The 15,362-nt window shown below is 50.1% G+C and overlaps 7 protein-coding genes across 7 annotated transcripts; 5 read left to right on the top strand and 2 right to left on the bottom strand.

Moving 5' to 3' along the window:
- Positions 1-40: 40 nt before the first annotated feature.
- BDV27DRAFT_166028 (oxygenase MpaB family protein) lies at positions 41-1,908 on the bottom strand (the record flags this gene model as incomplete). Its single annotated transcript, XM_032074087.1, has 4 exons — positions 1,389-1,908; positions 1,302-1,330; positions 522-1,248; positions 41-331 (listed from the first exon to the last, which is right to left on the bottom strand). The coding sequence occupies exons 1-4, from the start codon at positions 1,764-1,766 to the stop codon at positions 41-43; spliced, it is 1,425 nt and encodes a 474-aa protein (XP_031925744.1). The 5' UTR covers positions 1,767-1,908.
- Positions 1,909-2,933: 1,025 nt separating this feature from the next.
- On the top strand, positions 2,934-8,212 carry BDV27DRAFT_146784 (ATP synthase alpha/beta family, nucleotide-binding domain-containing protein; the record flags this gene model as incomplete). The annotated part of the gene is made up of 10 exons (XM_032070638.1): positions 2,934-3,047; positions 3,162-3,246; positions 3,313-3,980; positions 4,049-4,999; positions 5,937-6,031; positions 6,098-6,842; positions 6,895-7,536; positions 7,595-7,856; positions 7,907-7,991; positions 8,044-8,212. 10 exons carry the CDS (start codon positions 2,934-2,936, stop codon positions 8,210-8,212), a joined length of 3,816 nt encoding a protein of 1,271 aa, XP_031925743.1.
- Positions 8,213-8,655: 443 nt separating this feature from the next.
- On the bottom strand, positions 8,656-9,895 carry BDV27DRAFT_166026 (carbon-nitrogen hydrolase family protein; the record flags this gene model as incomplete). Its single annotated transcript, XM_032074086.1, has 4 exons — positions 9,794-9,895; positions 9,643-9,731; positions 9,133-9,551; positions 8,656-8,993 (listed from the first exon to the last, which is right to left on the bottom strand). The coding sequence occupies exons 1-4, from the start codon at positions 9,836-9,838 to the stop codon at positions 8,656-8,658; spliced, it is 891 nt and encodes a 296-aa protein (XP_031925742.1). The 5' UTR covers positions 9,839-9,895.
- A 352-nt stretch (positions 9,896-10,247) lies between these two features.
- On the top strand, positions 10,248-11,551 carry BDV27DRAFT_131159 (uncharacterized protein). The gene has a single exon (XM_032067568.1). The coding sequence runs from the start codon at positions 10,394-10,396 to the stop codon at positions 10,850-10,852; it is 459 nt and encodes a 152-aa protein (XP_031925741.1). The 5' UTR covers positions 10,248-10,393; the 3' UTR covers positions 10,853-11,551.
- Positions 11,541-12,572, top strand: BDV27DRAFT_131158 (uncharacterized protein). Its single transcript, XM_032067567.1, has one exon. The coding sequence runs from the start codon at positions 11,867-11,869 to the stop codon at positions 12,050-12,052; it is 186 nt and encodes a 61-aa protein (XP_031925740.1). The 5' UTR covers positions 11,541-11,866; the 3' UTR covers positions 12,053-12,572.
- A 212-nt stretch (positions 12,573-12,784) lies between these two features.
- Positions 12,785-14,106, top strand: BDV27DRAFT_131157 (alpha/beta fold hydrolase). The gene is made up of 2 exons (XM_032067566.1): positions 12,785-13,094; positions 13,159-14,106. The coding sequence occupies exons 1-2, from the start codon at positions 12,927-12,929 to the stop codon at positions 13,993-13,995; spliced, it is 1,005 nt and encodes a 334-aa protein (XP_031925739.1). The 5' UTR covers positions 12,785-12,926; the 3' UTR covers positions 13,996-14,106.
- An 8-nt stretch (positions 14,107-14,114) lies between these two features.
- BDV27DRAFT_131156 (putative peroxidase) lies at positions 14,115-15,341 on the top strand. Its single transcript, XM_032067565.1, has one exon. The coding sequence runs from the start codon at positions 14,162-14,164 to the stop codon at positions 15,140-15,142; it is 981 nt and encodes a 326-aa protein (XP_031925738.1). The 5' UTR covers positions 14,115-14,161; the 3' UTR covers positions 15,143-15,341.
- Positions 15,342-15,362: the final 21 nt, after the last annotated feature.

Here is a 15,362-nt window from a genome sequence, read left to right as displayed (position 1 = left end):
TCCATATTCAGATATAAAAGTCTTCCATGATTGACGGGGCTTATAAATACGTACATACTAAATCATTATCATCCCATGAAGCGAGAACGGATACAGTAAACACAGTAAATCCCACTAGACAGAACATTGACCGGATCATATCTTTCAATAAACCTCTGCGACGAATGCAGCCGGAACAACAATTGGGGCTAGCAGTTTGATTCCAAAAATAGTCCCGCAAAACAGAGCCACTCCAGCCAGGAACGCAGTGAGAAGACCTAGCTGTCCCAGAGTCTCTACACCGTACCATGCTGGTTGGGACACCCTGCGCTTCCCTAAACGTGTCGTGCGACTGTAAAACGGGACATACTTGAATTCGAAGAAACTTTCGCCTCCTAGTCCCTCGTTCTTGTCCATAATGAGGCCATAAAAGAGCTTGCGACGTAACTAGATACGGTCAGTATGTTGGTTATGTTGGTGAATGAGGTAGTCTTTTGGTACGTCTCCAAAAACAAAGGATAACCAGGACAAACAAAGCCTACCTCAATGATAGCTTGATCGAGAATCGGAAGCACTCGAAGTCCATAGCACGCGATCATGACCATGATACACTGCCCATACACGAGTGCTCTGTAGTATAAAGCGGGACGCGGAAGGTGAAGGCTATCAGATAGCTCGTCACCGTTGAGTTTTCTCGCCATGGCCTCAAGGTATTCCTTCGACGCATATGTGGGGGCTGTGTTCTCGAGACCAAGAATAATGTTCTGCGCCAGTATCCTGCCGGTATCGGTTGGGTCTATCTCAGACACAGAGAGTGACTCCATCATCGCTCGTGCCTGTGTCGGTGTCGCGAAGCACTCAGTTGGTGTGCCCATGTAGTACGCCACGAGTCTCCAAAGGGCAATATAATCCTCAATTTCCTGGTTCTTCAAAAAGATGCCTTGTCGTGGAAGCCCAAGGAAGACCACACTCGTTGAGAACGTGTGGATAGTTGCAATGCAATCCAGGTCGTTGATAGGGATTCCGTACTTCTCGATGTCGTAGTATTCGGGCCTATACTTGACAAGGCTCAGAACCCTACGACGGACCGACGCATGTAGCAACCGGACACGAACGGAGGAGACATGACCTTTACCTCCTGGCTTTATCGAGTCCAAAGATAAGGACACCTGAAGAATGTGTTGCAGAGTTTCCAGCAGCCTGCGTCGTACAACATCCACCGAGAAACCTCCAGTCCGGGCCAAGGTCTCAACAACACGAGGGGAGCCCCTACACTAGCATGTCAGTCCTAGCTCACATGTTCCTTTTTCCGGGAGACGAACATGCCGCCGAGGAGGCTTTGAAAGCCGAGCTATCGATTTCATAAGTGGGACTACACGGTAGAACAGTTGAACCATGCACCGACTTACTACATTAAGAATCGGTGTTCCATAGCGGAAGAACACTTCTTGCCCCCGTTTGATCTGCTCCCAGTCGACCCAATCCGGGACGGTGTTGATCTCAGACCACAGTTCGTCAAGTTTTGGATCGTCTTTTGCGTGCTTCTCCAGCAGGAAATATAGGTCTCTCTTCGGTGTTCGAGCGTCGGAGCTCCTTGTGCTCTCTACACGGGCACCACCTGGGGGTGAGATCTCATCCAGGCGGTCTAGGCACTCATCTACAAGTTTGTCATAGTTGAGCATGATGGAGTGCAACTGCTCTACTGGAGAGTGAAGGCCGTCGATCCATTCAAAGGTATAGCCCCAGCATTTGTAAATCTTCGCATTCGTGCTCCTCTGCTGGGCCATGCTGTAATAATATCCGATAGCGATAGAATGATGCTAAAGTAAGAAAACTTCGCGAAGCGTACAATATGTATTAAACTTGATGACAAACTCTCGGTTATATATGGGTAAACCAGTCACACCTGCATCAGTCTGCATTTCGGTCTGTTTATATAGGGCTGTGCCTACTTTATGAAGTGACACCACGAGGGTAGCAGCCATCTATGAACAATTATCCTTGATCATGATCTCCAATGCAAGCCTCGGATGCTGCCACTTCCCCGCACATCCATCCTCCATGGCGGCCCTATCCCATTAGTCGCTCAGCCGCCTTCACGTGTCCACGTATAATAAGACATTGAGCCACAGGATAGCCGATGTTGATCCATGGGCCCTCGATCCGCTTGCCGGCACTTTGTTTGTCTAGCAGAGGCTTCACTGTTCTATGTGAGCACGAGACACATGCATGATGTGTTATAGGTTGACCAGTGCAGATCTGCGGATTGCAAATCATCTCTGTACTAAGCATCGTAGTCATGTCAGGGCTCGGAAGTGGAAGTTTCCGATTTATAGCTAGCTCTCAGATCATGATCAAAGTTGTTGTATACTGTCCTTCAGTAAAGTCGTTAGCATAAATTCTTACGTTCCGTGCATAGTTTCTGGGCGGCCACAAGATTACCCACAGAGAAACTATGACCAACAACTTAATTTCCGTCCACTTGATTAATACTCAGGCTTGTGGCCGTGCATATGACCAGTCCATGAAAGAACAATAGACCCAGTGAGTAGCCTATCCATCTATGGAGCCTAAACACGCGCCTCATCGATTGATTCGACGGAGCTAATGAAATTGGGCGATCGTCAAATTAATCCCACCCTCCTATTAGGCACTTGCATCAAACGCCACAGGACCGCCGTATGTTAGGCTTAGGCGTGCGTCGGTTGAAAACACGGCCCTCCTTGCTGGATCTGATAGAGGCCAGCAGCAGTAGTGGTGGTGGAAGTGACCAACCATTGTTGTTATCGTCGTCATCACCGCCCACGGACATCGACCAACTGCCACCGCTCCCCGACTCACCCACTTCCCCGTCTTCCAGCTCCAGCTCCAGCTCCAGTTCCTTCCCGACCCCTACCACCACCCTCCATCCTTCTCCCTCCTCCTCATCTGTTCACCCTCCGGCTATTCGCATTATGGCCCCCTCCGGAAAGGGCCCTCAAGATGAGGCCCACCATGGCTCCGTCTTCTCCGTCTCCGGTCCCGTCGTCGTGGCCGAGAACATGATCGGCTGTGCCATGTACGAATTGGTATGTTGTCAACCCCGCCATCTGCATGGTCCCTCGTCTCTTTTATTTGCGATGGGGTTTACTTCCCTCATCGAGGTTGGTTTTCAATTTTGCTCAAACGTCCCGTGAATGCAGTGTCGTGTCGGGAAAGATCAGCTCGTCGGTGAAGTTATCCGTCTCGATGGTGATAAGGCCACCATTCAGGTCTACGAGGAAACTGGTACGCTTTCGCATCCATTTTGCGACCGACTCGGATTGTCAGTCTAACATCACTTCAACTCCACAGATGGTGTGACGGTCGGCGATCCTGTCGAGAGGACGGGTAAGCCCCTAGCGGTGGAACTGGGACCTGGTTTGATGGAAACGATCTACGACGGTATCCAACGCCCCCTGAAAGCGATCTACCACCAGTCCAAAGGAATTTACATCCCCCGTGGTATTACTGTGAACGCGCTGGATCGCGAGAAGAAATGGGACTTCAAGCCCGGACAATACAAAGTGGGCGATCACATCACCGGAGGTGACGTTTGGGGTTCTGTGTTCGAGAACAGCTTGATGAACGACCATAAGATCCTCCTCCCGCCCCGCGCTCGGGGTACCATTACCCGTATCGCAGAGGCTGGAAGCTACACAGTGGAGGAGAAGCTTTTGGAGATCGAATTTGACGGCAAGAAGTCCGAGTTCGGTATGATGCAGACCTGGCCCGTCCGTGTACCCCGTCCGGTCAACGAGAAGGTTCCATCCGACGCACCCTTCATCGTCGGCCAGAGAGTGCTGGACTCTCTGTTCCCTAGTGTGCAGGGTGGTACCGTCTGTATTCCTGGTGCTTTCGGATGCGGCAAGACTGTCATTTCCCAGTCTGTGTCCAAGTTCTCCAACAGTGATATCATCGTCTACGTGGGTTGTGGTGAGCGTGGTAACGAGATGGCTGAAGTGTTGATGGACTTCCCCGAGGTATGCGATTCCACGTCACCTACTCCCGCCGTGATTTGTTCGGTGCTAATATGTTATTCTCCCAACAGCTTTCGATCGAGATCGATGGTCGCAAAGAGCCTATTATGAAGCGTACGTGTCTTATCGCCAATACATCCAACATGCCTGTCGCCGCGCGTGAGGCTTCCATTTACACCGGTATCACTATCGCCGAGTACTTCCGTGACCAGGGTAAGAACGTGGCGATGATGGCCGATTCCAGTTCTCGTTGGGCCGAGGCGCTTCGTGAACTTTCCGGTCGTCTGGGAGAGATGCCTGCAGACCAAGGTTTCCCCGCCTACCTGGGTGCCAAGCTTGCTTCCTTCTACGAACGTGCTGGAAAGAGTGTTGCTTTGGGAAGCCCCGAGAGAATCGGCAGTGTCAGTATTGTCGGTGCCGTCAGCCCTCCTGGTGGTGATTTCTCGGATCCTGTCACCACTAGTACCCTCGGTATCGTCCAGGTGTTCTGGGGTCTCGACAAGAAGCTGGCCCAGCGAAAGCATTTCCCTTCCATCAACACTTCGATGTCCTACAGTAAATACACGACCATCCTGGACAAGTTCTACGAGAAGGACTACCCCGAATTCCCCCGCCTGCGTGACCAGATTCGTGAGCTGTTGACCAAGTCCGAAGAACTGGACCAGGTCGTGCAGCTGGTCGGTAAGGCCGCCCTGGGTGATTCTGATAAGATCGCATTGGATGTGGCAGCCATGGTGAAGGATGATTTCCTTCAGCAAAACGGATACAGTGACTACGATCAGTTCTGCCCTCTGTGGAAGACGGAATATATGATGAAAGGCTTTATGGGCTACCATGATGAAGCGCAGAAGGCTATTGCTCAGGGTCAGAACTGGGCCAAGGTTCGTGAAGCCACTTCCGACATCCAGACTGCCCTGCGGAGCATGAAGTTCGAGGTTCCGGAAAACCAACAAGAGGTCTCAGAGAAGGTTCGTAATCATCTTCCTTGTTCGGCCTACATTGGTGCTAACGCAGCGGCTGCAGTACGAGAAAATTCTTCAGACCATGTCCGAGCGATTCGCGTCGGTATCGGATGAGTAAATGGATGTAGGTGGACATAGAGAGGACTAGTTGACAGACGGGCCGTACTGTTCGGTTGCCTGTAGCATAACAAATTCCCATGTTCTGTAGTTCGTGCCGTTTATTTCTGTTTAGCTTTTGCGAGAAATTCATCAGCCACTGAGTCAATTGCCTGATCGTTTCCGTAATTGTTGTTCCTTTTCCATCATCACTTAGGCAGCATTGTTTGGCCGCCTTTGGGTGGCCAAAAAGCACATGACGCGGCCTTCTTATTGGGTATCGTGACCTCTTTTCTGACCTCTGCTTTCTGCGCTGTCATAACCTTGACAATAAGGACAATCTCAGGTTAAAACGCCATTCATAGAGCTCATTTGAATGCCAGAGATCTACCACTGACCAAACGTGGGGTGGTTGGGTATACATTAAACTGGACTTCCGTTCTTATCGCGGGTTATCGTTGGATTGGATTGAATTCTGGACCGCAAGCGAAAGTCAACCACTTGGCCGTTCGACTTCCCGCTCTCTTTCCTCTTCCCACTTCCACCTCCGCAAGTCGGATAATACAGTCTACCTGCTCGATATATTCATTCTCCCCTATTGTACCCCTTTTTTTTGTTCTTTAGATTTTCCTCTTCGTTTGGAGCGACTGTCTCTTGCATTCGCTGCCAACCATGGCAAGCCCGACCTCGTGCGCAGCCCCTGGCCCCTCGTGCTCTATATCCGACGGCATTGACTGACTGACGGGTGGAAACAGAATAAACGTCAACGATCCCAGCTTGATCTCGCTGGTTAATAAGCTCCAAGATGTCTTCGCGACAGTCGGAGTACGTATCTTCAAGCTCTCAGGAAGCTCTGTTGGTTCAACCCCTCGCCGCGACTGACACCGCCTATTCTGTTTAGGTTCACAATCCCATCGACTTACCTCAGATTGCCGTCGTCGGTTCACAGTCCAGTGGTAAGAGTTCGGTGCTAGAAAATATTGTCGGACGGGATTTGTAAGTGGTTATTGCTGTGCTAGTGGGAGTTCGACGCAGGTGACTGACGGCTTCACCTCATCTCAGCCTCCCCCGTGGGTCCGGAATTGTCACTCGGAGACCCCTCATTCTTCAACTGATCAACAAACCTGCAACTCAATCGAATGGCGTTAAGGAGGAGAAGTTGGATACGACGGATAGCGCCGCAAACCTAGATGAGTACGGAGAGTTCCTCCACATTCCCGGCCAGAAGTTCCACGATTTCAATAAGATTCGCGAGGAGATCGTGCGGGAAACGGAGTCCAAGGTCGGTCGCAATGCCGGTATCTCTCCTGCGCCGATCAACCTCCGCATCTACTCGCCCAACGTCCTGACCCTTACGCTGGTCGACTTGCCCGGTTTGACTAAGGTTCCGGTCGGTGATCAGCCCAAGGACATTGAGAAGCAAATCAGGGATATGGTCCTGAAATACATCAGCAAACCTAACGCGATCATCCTTGCGGTCACCGCGGCCAACCAAGATCTTGCCAACTCCGACGGTTTGAAGCTGGCACGGGAAGTCGACCCGGAGGGTCAGCGTACAATTGGTGTCTTGACCAAGGTCGATCTGATGGACGAGGGAACCGATGTCGTGGATATTCTTGCGGGCAGGATTATCCCGTTACGCTTGGGTTATGTGCCAGTCGTCAACCGTGGTCAACGTGATATTGAGAACAAGAGACCCATCTCATACGCTCTGGAGCATGAGAAGAACTTCTTCGAGGGCCATAAGGCCTATCGGAACAAGTCTTCGTACTGTGGAACGCCGTATCTGGCGCGGAAGCTGAACTTGGTACGTTCGCCTGGCGGTAATCGGGGAAATTCAGGCTGCTAACTGTTAGTAGATCCTTATGATGCACATCAAACAAACTCTGCCCGATATCAAAGCGCGGATTTCGTCCTCCCTTCAGAAGTACTCTGCCGAACTTTCGCAGTTGGGAGATTCCATGCTCGGCAATAGCGCTAATATCATTCTGAACATCATCACGGAGTTCAGCAATGAGTATCGTACGGTGCTGGAGGGTAACAATCAAGAGCTGTCCAGCATTGAGTTGTCGGGTGGTGCTCGTATCAGCTTCGTGTTCCACGAACTTTACTCCAACGGTATCAAGGCGGTGGATCCTTTCGACCAGGTCAAGGATATTGATATCCGGACGATCCTCTACAACTCTTCGGGTTCATCGCCTGCGCTTTTCGTTGGAACCACTGCCTTTGAGCTGATCGTCAAGCAGCAGATCAAGAGGCTCGAGGACCCCAGCACGAAGTGTATCTCCCTGGTGTATGACGAACTGGTCCGCATCTTGGGACAGCTCCTGAACAAGCAGCTGTTCCGCAGGTATCCCATGCTGAAGGAGAAATTCCACGCCGTGGTCATCAGCTTCTTCAAGAAGTGCATGGAGCCGACCAACAAGCTTGTTCGCGACCTCATCAACATGGAGGCGTGCTACATCAACACGGGTCACCCTGATTTCCTGAACGGACACCGCGTACGTATCTTATCTGACTGTGAAACACGCACTAGTTCTTAGATACTGACTGGAGCAGGCCATGACTATTGTGAATGAACGCCAAGCCGGCAGTAAGCCTACCCAGGTTGACCCGAAGACGGGCAAGCCTCTTCCTCCCCGGGCGAACAGCCCGTCGGTCGATCTCGGCAATACGGAAAGCAGCAGCGGCTCTGGCTTCTTCGGCAGCTTCTGGGCATCGAAGAACAAGAAGAAGATGGCGGCCATGGAGGCCCCACCGCCAACCCTCAAGGCGTCGGCCTCCTTGTCCGAGCGTGAGACCACCGAAGTTGAAGTTATCAGTACGTCCAATGTCATTATCGTACACTGAGCAAGTACTAATGATACGCAGAACTTCTCATTACGTCTTACTTTAACATCGTGAAGCGGACCATGATCGACATGGTTCCAAAGGCCATTATGTACATGCTTGTCCAGTAAGTGTCTCCGTGCCCTATCAAAGCTCACCCTCCGACTAATGTCTTTTAGGTTCACCAAGGACGAGATGCAGCGCGAACTCCTCGAGAACATGTACCGCAACAACGAACTGGACGAGCTCCTGAAGGAAAGCGACTACACCGTGCGGAGGCGCAAGGAGTGCCAACAGATGGTGGAGAGTCTGTCCCGCGCCAGCGAGATTGTCAGCCAAGTCCAGTAAACATTCGAATGGTCTCCGATGTGTTCGAGAATCCTGGTTTAGATACGATTTTAGTCTTTCGTCGGTCTCGCTTTAGCTGGTTCGCCTTTTGGGAGGGTTTACTTTGTCGTTACTCGCCGCTATGCCCCATGCCCCATGCCTTATGCTATATGTCCTGATACGAGCGTTTTTCCTTCCGGAGCCAATCTCGGATGTCAGGTGGACAAGATTCATCTCACGAATTTGTATTGCCTAATGATTGTTGTTGGTTCTTAGAATACAGAGCAGTTTAGTCTAGTGGGTTGTACAGTACAGTGTATATATATATATATATATATATATATACAGTTCTATAAAATGAATAGAGCTTTCCCTTAGGTATGTACATATATGACCTAATGACTCAACAACCACGACCATCACCCACCATAGATATTAAGAAAGAGAAAAAAAAAAAAAATATTCTAATCCCTCCCCTGATGCCGATAAGAATAATACCACCCCTCCCTAGCCAAATCCTCCCTCACGCGATAATTCTCCTCAGCATCCCGAACCAACCCCATATCAACATCCACCACACAAACCCCTTCCTCCCACCCAAGAGACCCTACAACACCCACCCCAGGCATCGTCACCCTCGACAATCCCAGAAACCCATCTCCCTCCGTCTCCCCCGCCGCATTCGCAAACACAACCCCACACGTATTCTCGAAACACCTCGCCGTAAGCACCGTCTCTAGAAATAGCTTCTCGCAGTCAGGATTCTTCGCCCGAAGCGCCGGTGAGGCGTCATTTTGAGTCCCTGTCAGGTTTATCATTAGCCAACGGCACTTTTTCCCGCCTCCAAACAGCCCTACAACCCACAACCCACAATACCACCCAAAAAAGAAAGAAAGAAAGAAAGATAGGAGAGAGAAGGAGGGAAATAAGAGGCAACATACAAAACGTAGGAACAATCACCAATTCGGCCCCAGCAGCAATCAACTCCCTAAACGCTTCTGGGAACGCTAAATCCCAACATATAAGCAATCCGACCTTGCCGATGGGTGTATCGAAGACCTCGTGCGGATCGGACGCCGAAGAAGTCAGGTATGGGCGTTCTGGGTGCCAGATATTCTTTTTCCGGTAGGAGGAGAGAATCGTGCCGTCGTTGGAGATGAAGTAGGCTGTGTTGTAGAGGATGGGGTCTGTCGGGGTTGGTGAGGTGGAGGAGTGGTTTTCGACGATTGTGCCGGGGACGATGCAGATGTTGAGGTCCTTGGCGAGGGATTGGTAGGATTGGAGGTATTTGGTGGTTATTTGGGGGTTGGTTTGGGGTAGGTAAAGGGGGTTTGTGGGGGGGAAGGCGTTTAGATGATATCTAGTTTTTGTTGGAGGGTTTTGTTAGTGGTGAGTGTGGTGAGGAGGGGAGGCCCTAAGGGCTTGTTTGATAAAGGGGGGAGAATGTGTACTCAGGGAGAACGGCTAGTTGGGCACCTTGGGAGGCTGCTTCGCGGATGTAGGTGCATGCCTTTTCGTGGTTTTCGTCCATGGCGAGGTCCTTTTGAGGTCAGTTCTGGGGAGTTTCTTTCTGGGGGATGGTGGGGTAGAGTGGTTTTGTACTTTGATGTGCCATTGAATTACGGCTACGCGGTGGATTGGGGCCATTCTGGTGGATTGGTGATTGGGATGAGGATTAGTATCTTGCAATGAGGGTTATAGAATAAAAGAGGTGAAGGAGGAAGGGGGGTGGTTAGATATAAGTTGGAGTCATGATGGTGGAGAGAAGGACCTGGACTGGTGGGGTCAGTTGGAGCAGGTTCTCCGAGGAAGTTGGGGTATGTCAACCCTATGTTGACTTCATATATAATTACCGTATACTCCGTATATAGAACCATAGAGTTGCTCCATGCTCTGTCTGTCCCGTCTTTTCTATATTCTCTTTCTAGACCTAAATTTCGTGTCTTTAATGCATCTAGATAAACTGTTGCCCGGTGCCCGGTGCCCGGTGCCCTAGCCCCATTGTGACAAAGAAGAGGTGTACTAATGGAAAGAAGTAGTACATACATAATTGTAGAAGCTTAATAGCTTTGACCTGCTGTGCAAGATAGAACCAACGACTGAATATATGAACAAGCCCCCTAAAACCCTAGTAGATTTTCTTCATCAGAATCCCCAACCTTCTCTCTTATCGTGCAGCGCCAACTATCTCAGTCCAGCACAATGTACCGAGCTCTGATGCTCATAGCCCTGTATCTATTAGCCCTAGCCGTTACTGCTCTCAATCCTCCTCCCAACCAACCAGCCAACCAGCCAGCCAACCCACTAGCAAATCAACAGGCCCTGACACCAGCACGGCTGGCAACCAAGAACCTGCACGAGAACTGCCGAAGCCTACGCATAGAGAACCCACCCCCACCACTACAAAACACAAATACCGCAAACAATCAACCAACGTACGCAACGGAATGGACAGCCTCCCCGGAATCAGAATATGACAGCGATGCGTCGACCCTGCGCGGATCCGAGCGACGCGCTAATTTGCCTCGGCCACCCAAGCCACTCTTGGTGGGCAATTGCAAGAAGCGGGACGGCCAGATCCGGGAGACAAAGCTATCCTTGGACTATTGTCTCGGGTGGCGAGAAGAGAATGGTGGAACTTTGATTGCGGAGAGCAGGTAGTATATATCTCCCTGGTTTATTGAGCGGCGGCATTGGCTAATATGTCCCTAGTGGCTTCGGGATGCGAAGGGGCCAATGTAGGAGCTGTCGCTACCTCAAATATTACTGGGGCGATTTAGATTTCAAGATCAGATGCTCTTGTGATGATGCTTCGGGCAGGGAGGAAATATTGTTCTCGACATGTAAGTCACACTGTCTCGCGTGCTTGGCCTGGTTTCGGTGCTGAAAGACTGTGCAGCGGGAGTGATAACGTATGATAACGAATCGGGTCGTATCCGCTGCCACAATAACCCTGGGTCCTGAAGCGTGTGAGTGATAGTGTTCGGTCTGAGTATCATTTCGGATTAGGTTCCAAGAGGCTGGTGGGATTTTGAATTGCCTTGCCCTGGGGTACAGGCTGTTCGTATCTGAGGTCTTTGAGTTATCTCGGTTGGTAGTTCATTGTGCTATAGTCGACGCTCTTAGTCAAACTGAATCCTGCTTCATGTTCTATTAAAGAGGTTGGCGGCTACCAACATGTGGGAATAGAAACCGGAACAGCACTAGGTCTATCTGAGCAGACCGACTGAAAATTGGAAAGACGTTCATTGTCTTTTAAGTTGTATATCTGCGTATTGCAGGTGAAGGGCACATGTCTGATGGATAATGATGATAGTATCTAAGTATATAAAGGCCTGTTCATCCTCATGTCAATATTCGCTCATAATTTGTATTTCTTTTTTTTTTATTAGTTGAACTCTGTATTCCGTTGTATATAATGGGTAGAGTAGCTAGATTAAGAACCAGACCATAAATATGGCGGAGTACTAGTTAATACGCGAGCGCTGCAGAGGCTCTTCATCAAGAAGCAGGACGAGAATATCGGTATGGCACCGGTCCGTTCCGTCTAAGTCAAAAGTAATTCGACGTCCGAGCAAGTTAAGGATCGGCTAGATTGACTCTGCGCGACCGCATTTTCCAACGCCGGTTCTGATTGGATTGTATTCTTCTCTTCGTTTCACTGCTTGTGCACCAATGAGAGGATCGTTGAGAGCGCGTGGCTCAAGATATTGGACAGATGCTGCTCTTTCGCTCCTTTTGATAGTTGGCCATAGCGGCCCGGGAGTCATGTTGCCGTGGGAAGTGTGGCTTTGGGTAATGGCGGCCCGAGAGCGACGGTGTGTACATAGCGTCAACTCATTCTTCCTCTGTGATATCTGAGGCAGGAGTGGACCGCGCCCATCGATGGTTTAGAATAGACTCCGATCTCGCCATCAAACTGCCTTCTGGAGGTGATATGTCTGGATCAACGATTCAAACTCTGGTGAGTTGTTCGTCGGTTTCCATAAGTCTTATTAAAGTTGATTCATATCCTCTATAGAAAGTCAAGATATATGAAAACTCAGGAAATTAGTGCAAGAGTGATATTTATTGTTGACCGTTCTCTCCCCAGATGGACAAATATGAATATTCGAGTTCCGCTGTTCTGAAACATAGTTTCGGGCATGCACCGACTCCAGTCTGGACTGTGAATTGTTCTTGGAACGAGGAAGGCAGATTGTGATGAGTCAAGAACTCATATTCAGCTCGCCATTTCACATGAGCCAAGCAGGTGACTAGATCGTACTAATTGTGGCCTCAGGCTACAAGATCTTTTCAACTATTCAAAAATGAAGAAATACTTGATTAACCACATACCAAACAGAACAGAAATGTACAAGTCAGATTATGGAGCCCTCTACTCCTATTGTTGAAATCTAATGCCTTGTTATCATACTAATAGTCTGGTCGTGGTGGTGTTTACCATGAGTTAACTTATGCGAATCCTAGAGAGAATGACATCATAATTTGTAAATCCCTTTATTCTTTGTTATAGACGGAAATGATTAAAATCTAGAAGAATACCATAGGGTAATCTGTAATACCAAAAAGCAAAGTGCGTCCTATCAGACGGCCAACAACGACCCCCCATTGACCCACCGACAAAACCTCGGGATCCGCCGCCGAGACCAACGGGCATGTGAGACTGAAGCTATATCCACCGCTCACACATGACCTTTTGTCACCAACATCGCAGACACACAGCGTAGTAACCATGGCGCCCTTAACTGCCGCGGAGATTGTAAAGCACTCCGCGTATGACTCGGTGGCATGGAATCTCCCTCCCACCACCTCAGGAACATGTCCGGTGGCGCAAAACAGACGCGGCGGCCCGTTGAACCTGTACTATGAAATCCACGGCACTGGACCTGCAAAGCTTGTCGTACGTTCACTGCTCGTGTACATTCTCCCATCTTCTGCACGCACGTACTAAAGATGAATCACAGTGGATCATGGGGCTGAACGCCTCACACGACGATTGGAAGCGCCAGACCAAGTTTTTCGGCCACCAGAACGCCTCCAAATACACATGCTTGGTCTTTGACAATCGCGGTGTTGGCCGCTCCGACAAGCCAGTGAACTACTACTCCACGTCGGAGATGGCACAAGATGTCGTCGATCTACTGAGTCACCTGGGCTGGATCGATCTCTCGGCCCCCGCCACCCGATCGATCCATGTCATCGGCGCCAGTATGGGCGGCATGATCTCCCAAGAAGTCGGCATGCTTATTCCAGATCGTCTGGCTAGTTTAACGCTATGCTGTACGGCCCCGCGACTCGTCCGCACGGCTCCATTCCTGGAGAACTTGCGCGAGCGCGCGAGCATGTTCATCCCCCGGCATGTGGACGTCGAGTTGGCACGCTTGGGACACACGCTCTTCGGCGGGGATTTTCTCGATCAGCCGGATACGGAGTACGAGGATCCGAAGAAGAACTTCCCTACGAGGCGCGAACGATTTGCGGCGGGCCAGTTGAAGAAGAGGGAGGATCCCGATAGCTTTACGAAGAAGGGGTTCCTGATGCAGATTGTTGCGTGCTACTTTCATCATAAGTCTCCGGAGCAGCTGAAGGCGTTGGGGGATGCTGTTGGGCGAGAGCGTATTGCTGTTCTGCATGGGACGGAAGATCGCATGCTTACGTTCCGTCATGGCGAGATTTTACATGAGGAGATTGGGAAGGGGATCCTGTGGAAGGTGTATGAGGGTAGTGGCCATGTGTTGATGTGGGAGAATGAAGAAGAGGTCAATCAGTTGGTGAAGGAGCTTGTTGACAGGACTTCCTGATCTGGGACAATTACTTAGACGGTTTGATCATGCATATTGATTTATTTTGTATACCAAATGGATTCCTTCCGTATGTACATAAATGCGGTGTCCTGTGAGGAACAAGAGCTAAACGGGCTAAAAAAAAAAAAAAAAAAAGCCAAAAACCTAGAGGAAATAAGCAAGCATGCACGTTTACCTAATAGGGCATGGGAAGCTGACAACCAAACTGGAATGTGACCAATCATTCAGCCGCAGACATCATTTGTATCGAACACGAGTTCCAATCAAACGCTTTGCAAATGAAACCAGCGCGTATATAAGCATCAGCCTAAAAACCATGAAGTCCATAATCTGGCTTTCTCTTTTCACCGCCGCTTTTTCTATTACCAACCCTCACTTACCACAACATACCACCATGTCCAGCGAAAACGACACCCTCTCAGAAGGGCAATATCACCGAGGCGGAGCAGACGACCTGCGCTCCCCATGTCCCATCCTCAACTCCCTCGCAAACCACGGCTACATCGCTCGCGACGGCCGTAACATCACCGGGAGCCACTTAAAGGCAGCGCTAGAGCATATTGGGCTCGGCTTCGACACCGCAGGAGGCCTCGTAAAGATCGCCTTCCAAGACCATGTCGACCCACCCGAGGGCAGCCCACGTACGACCGCCAACTTCGGCCTACGCGACGCCGGCCAAGTCAACGAAGACGGGGAGCCCGTGCTAAACCTCGATCAACTCGGCCGTCCACATGCCATCGAGCACGACGTTTCCGTGACGCGACAAGACCGTGCGTTGGGCGATTACATCCATCTCAACCCTGATCTATATCAACAACTTCTCGCCTCTTCGGGGAATGGAACGTCATTCTCCATCTCGGATATTGGGAAACTTCGCAAGAAACGGTTCGAGCAGTCCAAGAGGGATAACCCGGAGCTTGATTTGGATAAGAGGATGCATTACATCGCTTGCGCGGAGGTGGGGGGGATCATGGGTGTATTTGGGAAGGGGCTTTACCATGTTCCGAAGGAGTATATCCAGGCGATCTTTGGCGAGGAGCGTTTACCGTTTGACGAGGGATGGCGACCGCGTTGGACGAAGTTGTATTTGCCGGAAGCGGGGGCGGTGACTTTGGCTATTTCACATTATGCGTGGCCGTTTTAGAGGGGTTTGTCCTCATTGAATGATGTAACTAGATGGGTTTTTTTGATATTGGTGTTGAGTCTCTTCTTTTGTATGAAATTTTGGTATATGAGACTCTAGTCTCTTTTGGTCTAGTATGGTCATCTTTGATTCTCAATCTGTGGCGCTCTGGAGCAACAGTTGGATAGATAGAGAAATTCCTCATCAAAGATTGACGACAAGGTTTATAGATATGGTTCCT

Source organism: Aspergillus caelatus (genome assembly GCF_009193585.1).
Source record: "Aspergillus caelatus strain CBS 763.97 unplaced genomic scaffold BDV27scaffold_135, whole genome shotgun sequence".
In the NCBI taxonomy this organism is placed as follows: domain Eukaryota; kingdom Fungi; phylum Ascomycota; class Eurotiomycetes; order Eurotiales; family Aspergillaceae; genus Aspergillus; species Aspergillus caelatus.
This window is presented reverse-complemented; position numbering and strand designations above follow the sequence as displayed.

What these genes read in the sequence shown, in the direction of transcription:
- BDV27DRAFT_131156 (XM_032067565.1), top strand. Translation starts at nt 14,162, where the DNA reads ATGCACGTTTACCTAATAGGGCATGGGAAGCTGACAACCAAACTGGAA.
- BDV27DRAFT_131159 (XM_032067568.1), top strand. Translation starts at nt 10,394, where the DNA reads ATGTACCGAGCTCTGATGCTCATAGCCCTGTATCTATTAGCCCTAGCC.
- BDV27DRAFT_131158 (XM_032067567.1), top strand. Translation starts at nt 11,867, where the DNA reads ATGAGAGGATCGTTGAGAGCGCGTGGCTCAAGATATTGGACAGATGCT.
- BDV27DRAFT_131157 (XM_032067566.1), top strand. Translation starts at nt 12,927, where the DNA reads ATGGCGCCCTTAACTGCCGCGGAGATTGTAAAGCACTCCGCGTATGAC. An exon ending in CTGGACCTGCAAAGCTTGTC is followed by an intron (nt 13,095 to 13,158) that starts GTACGTTCACTG and finishes GATGAATCACAG; the next exon opens with TGGATCATGGGGCTGAACGC.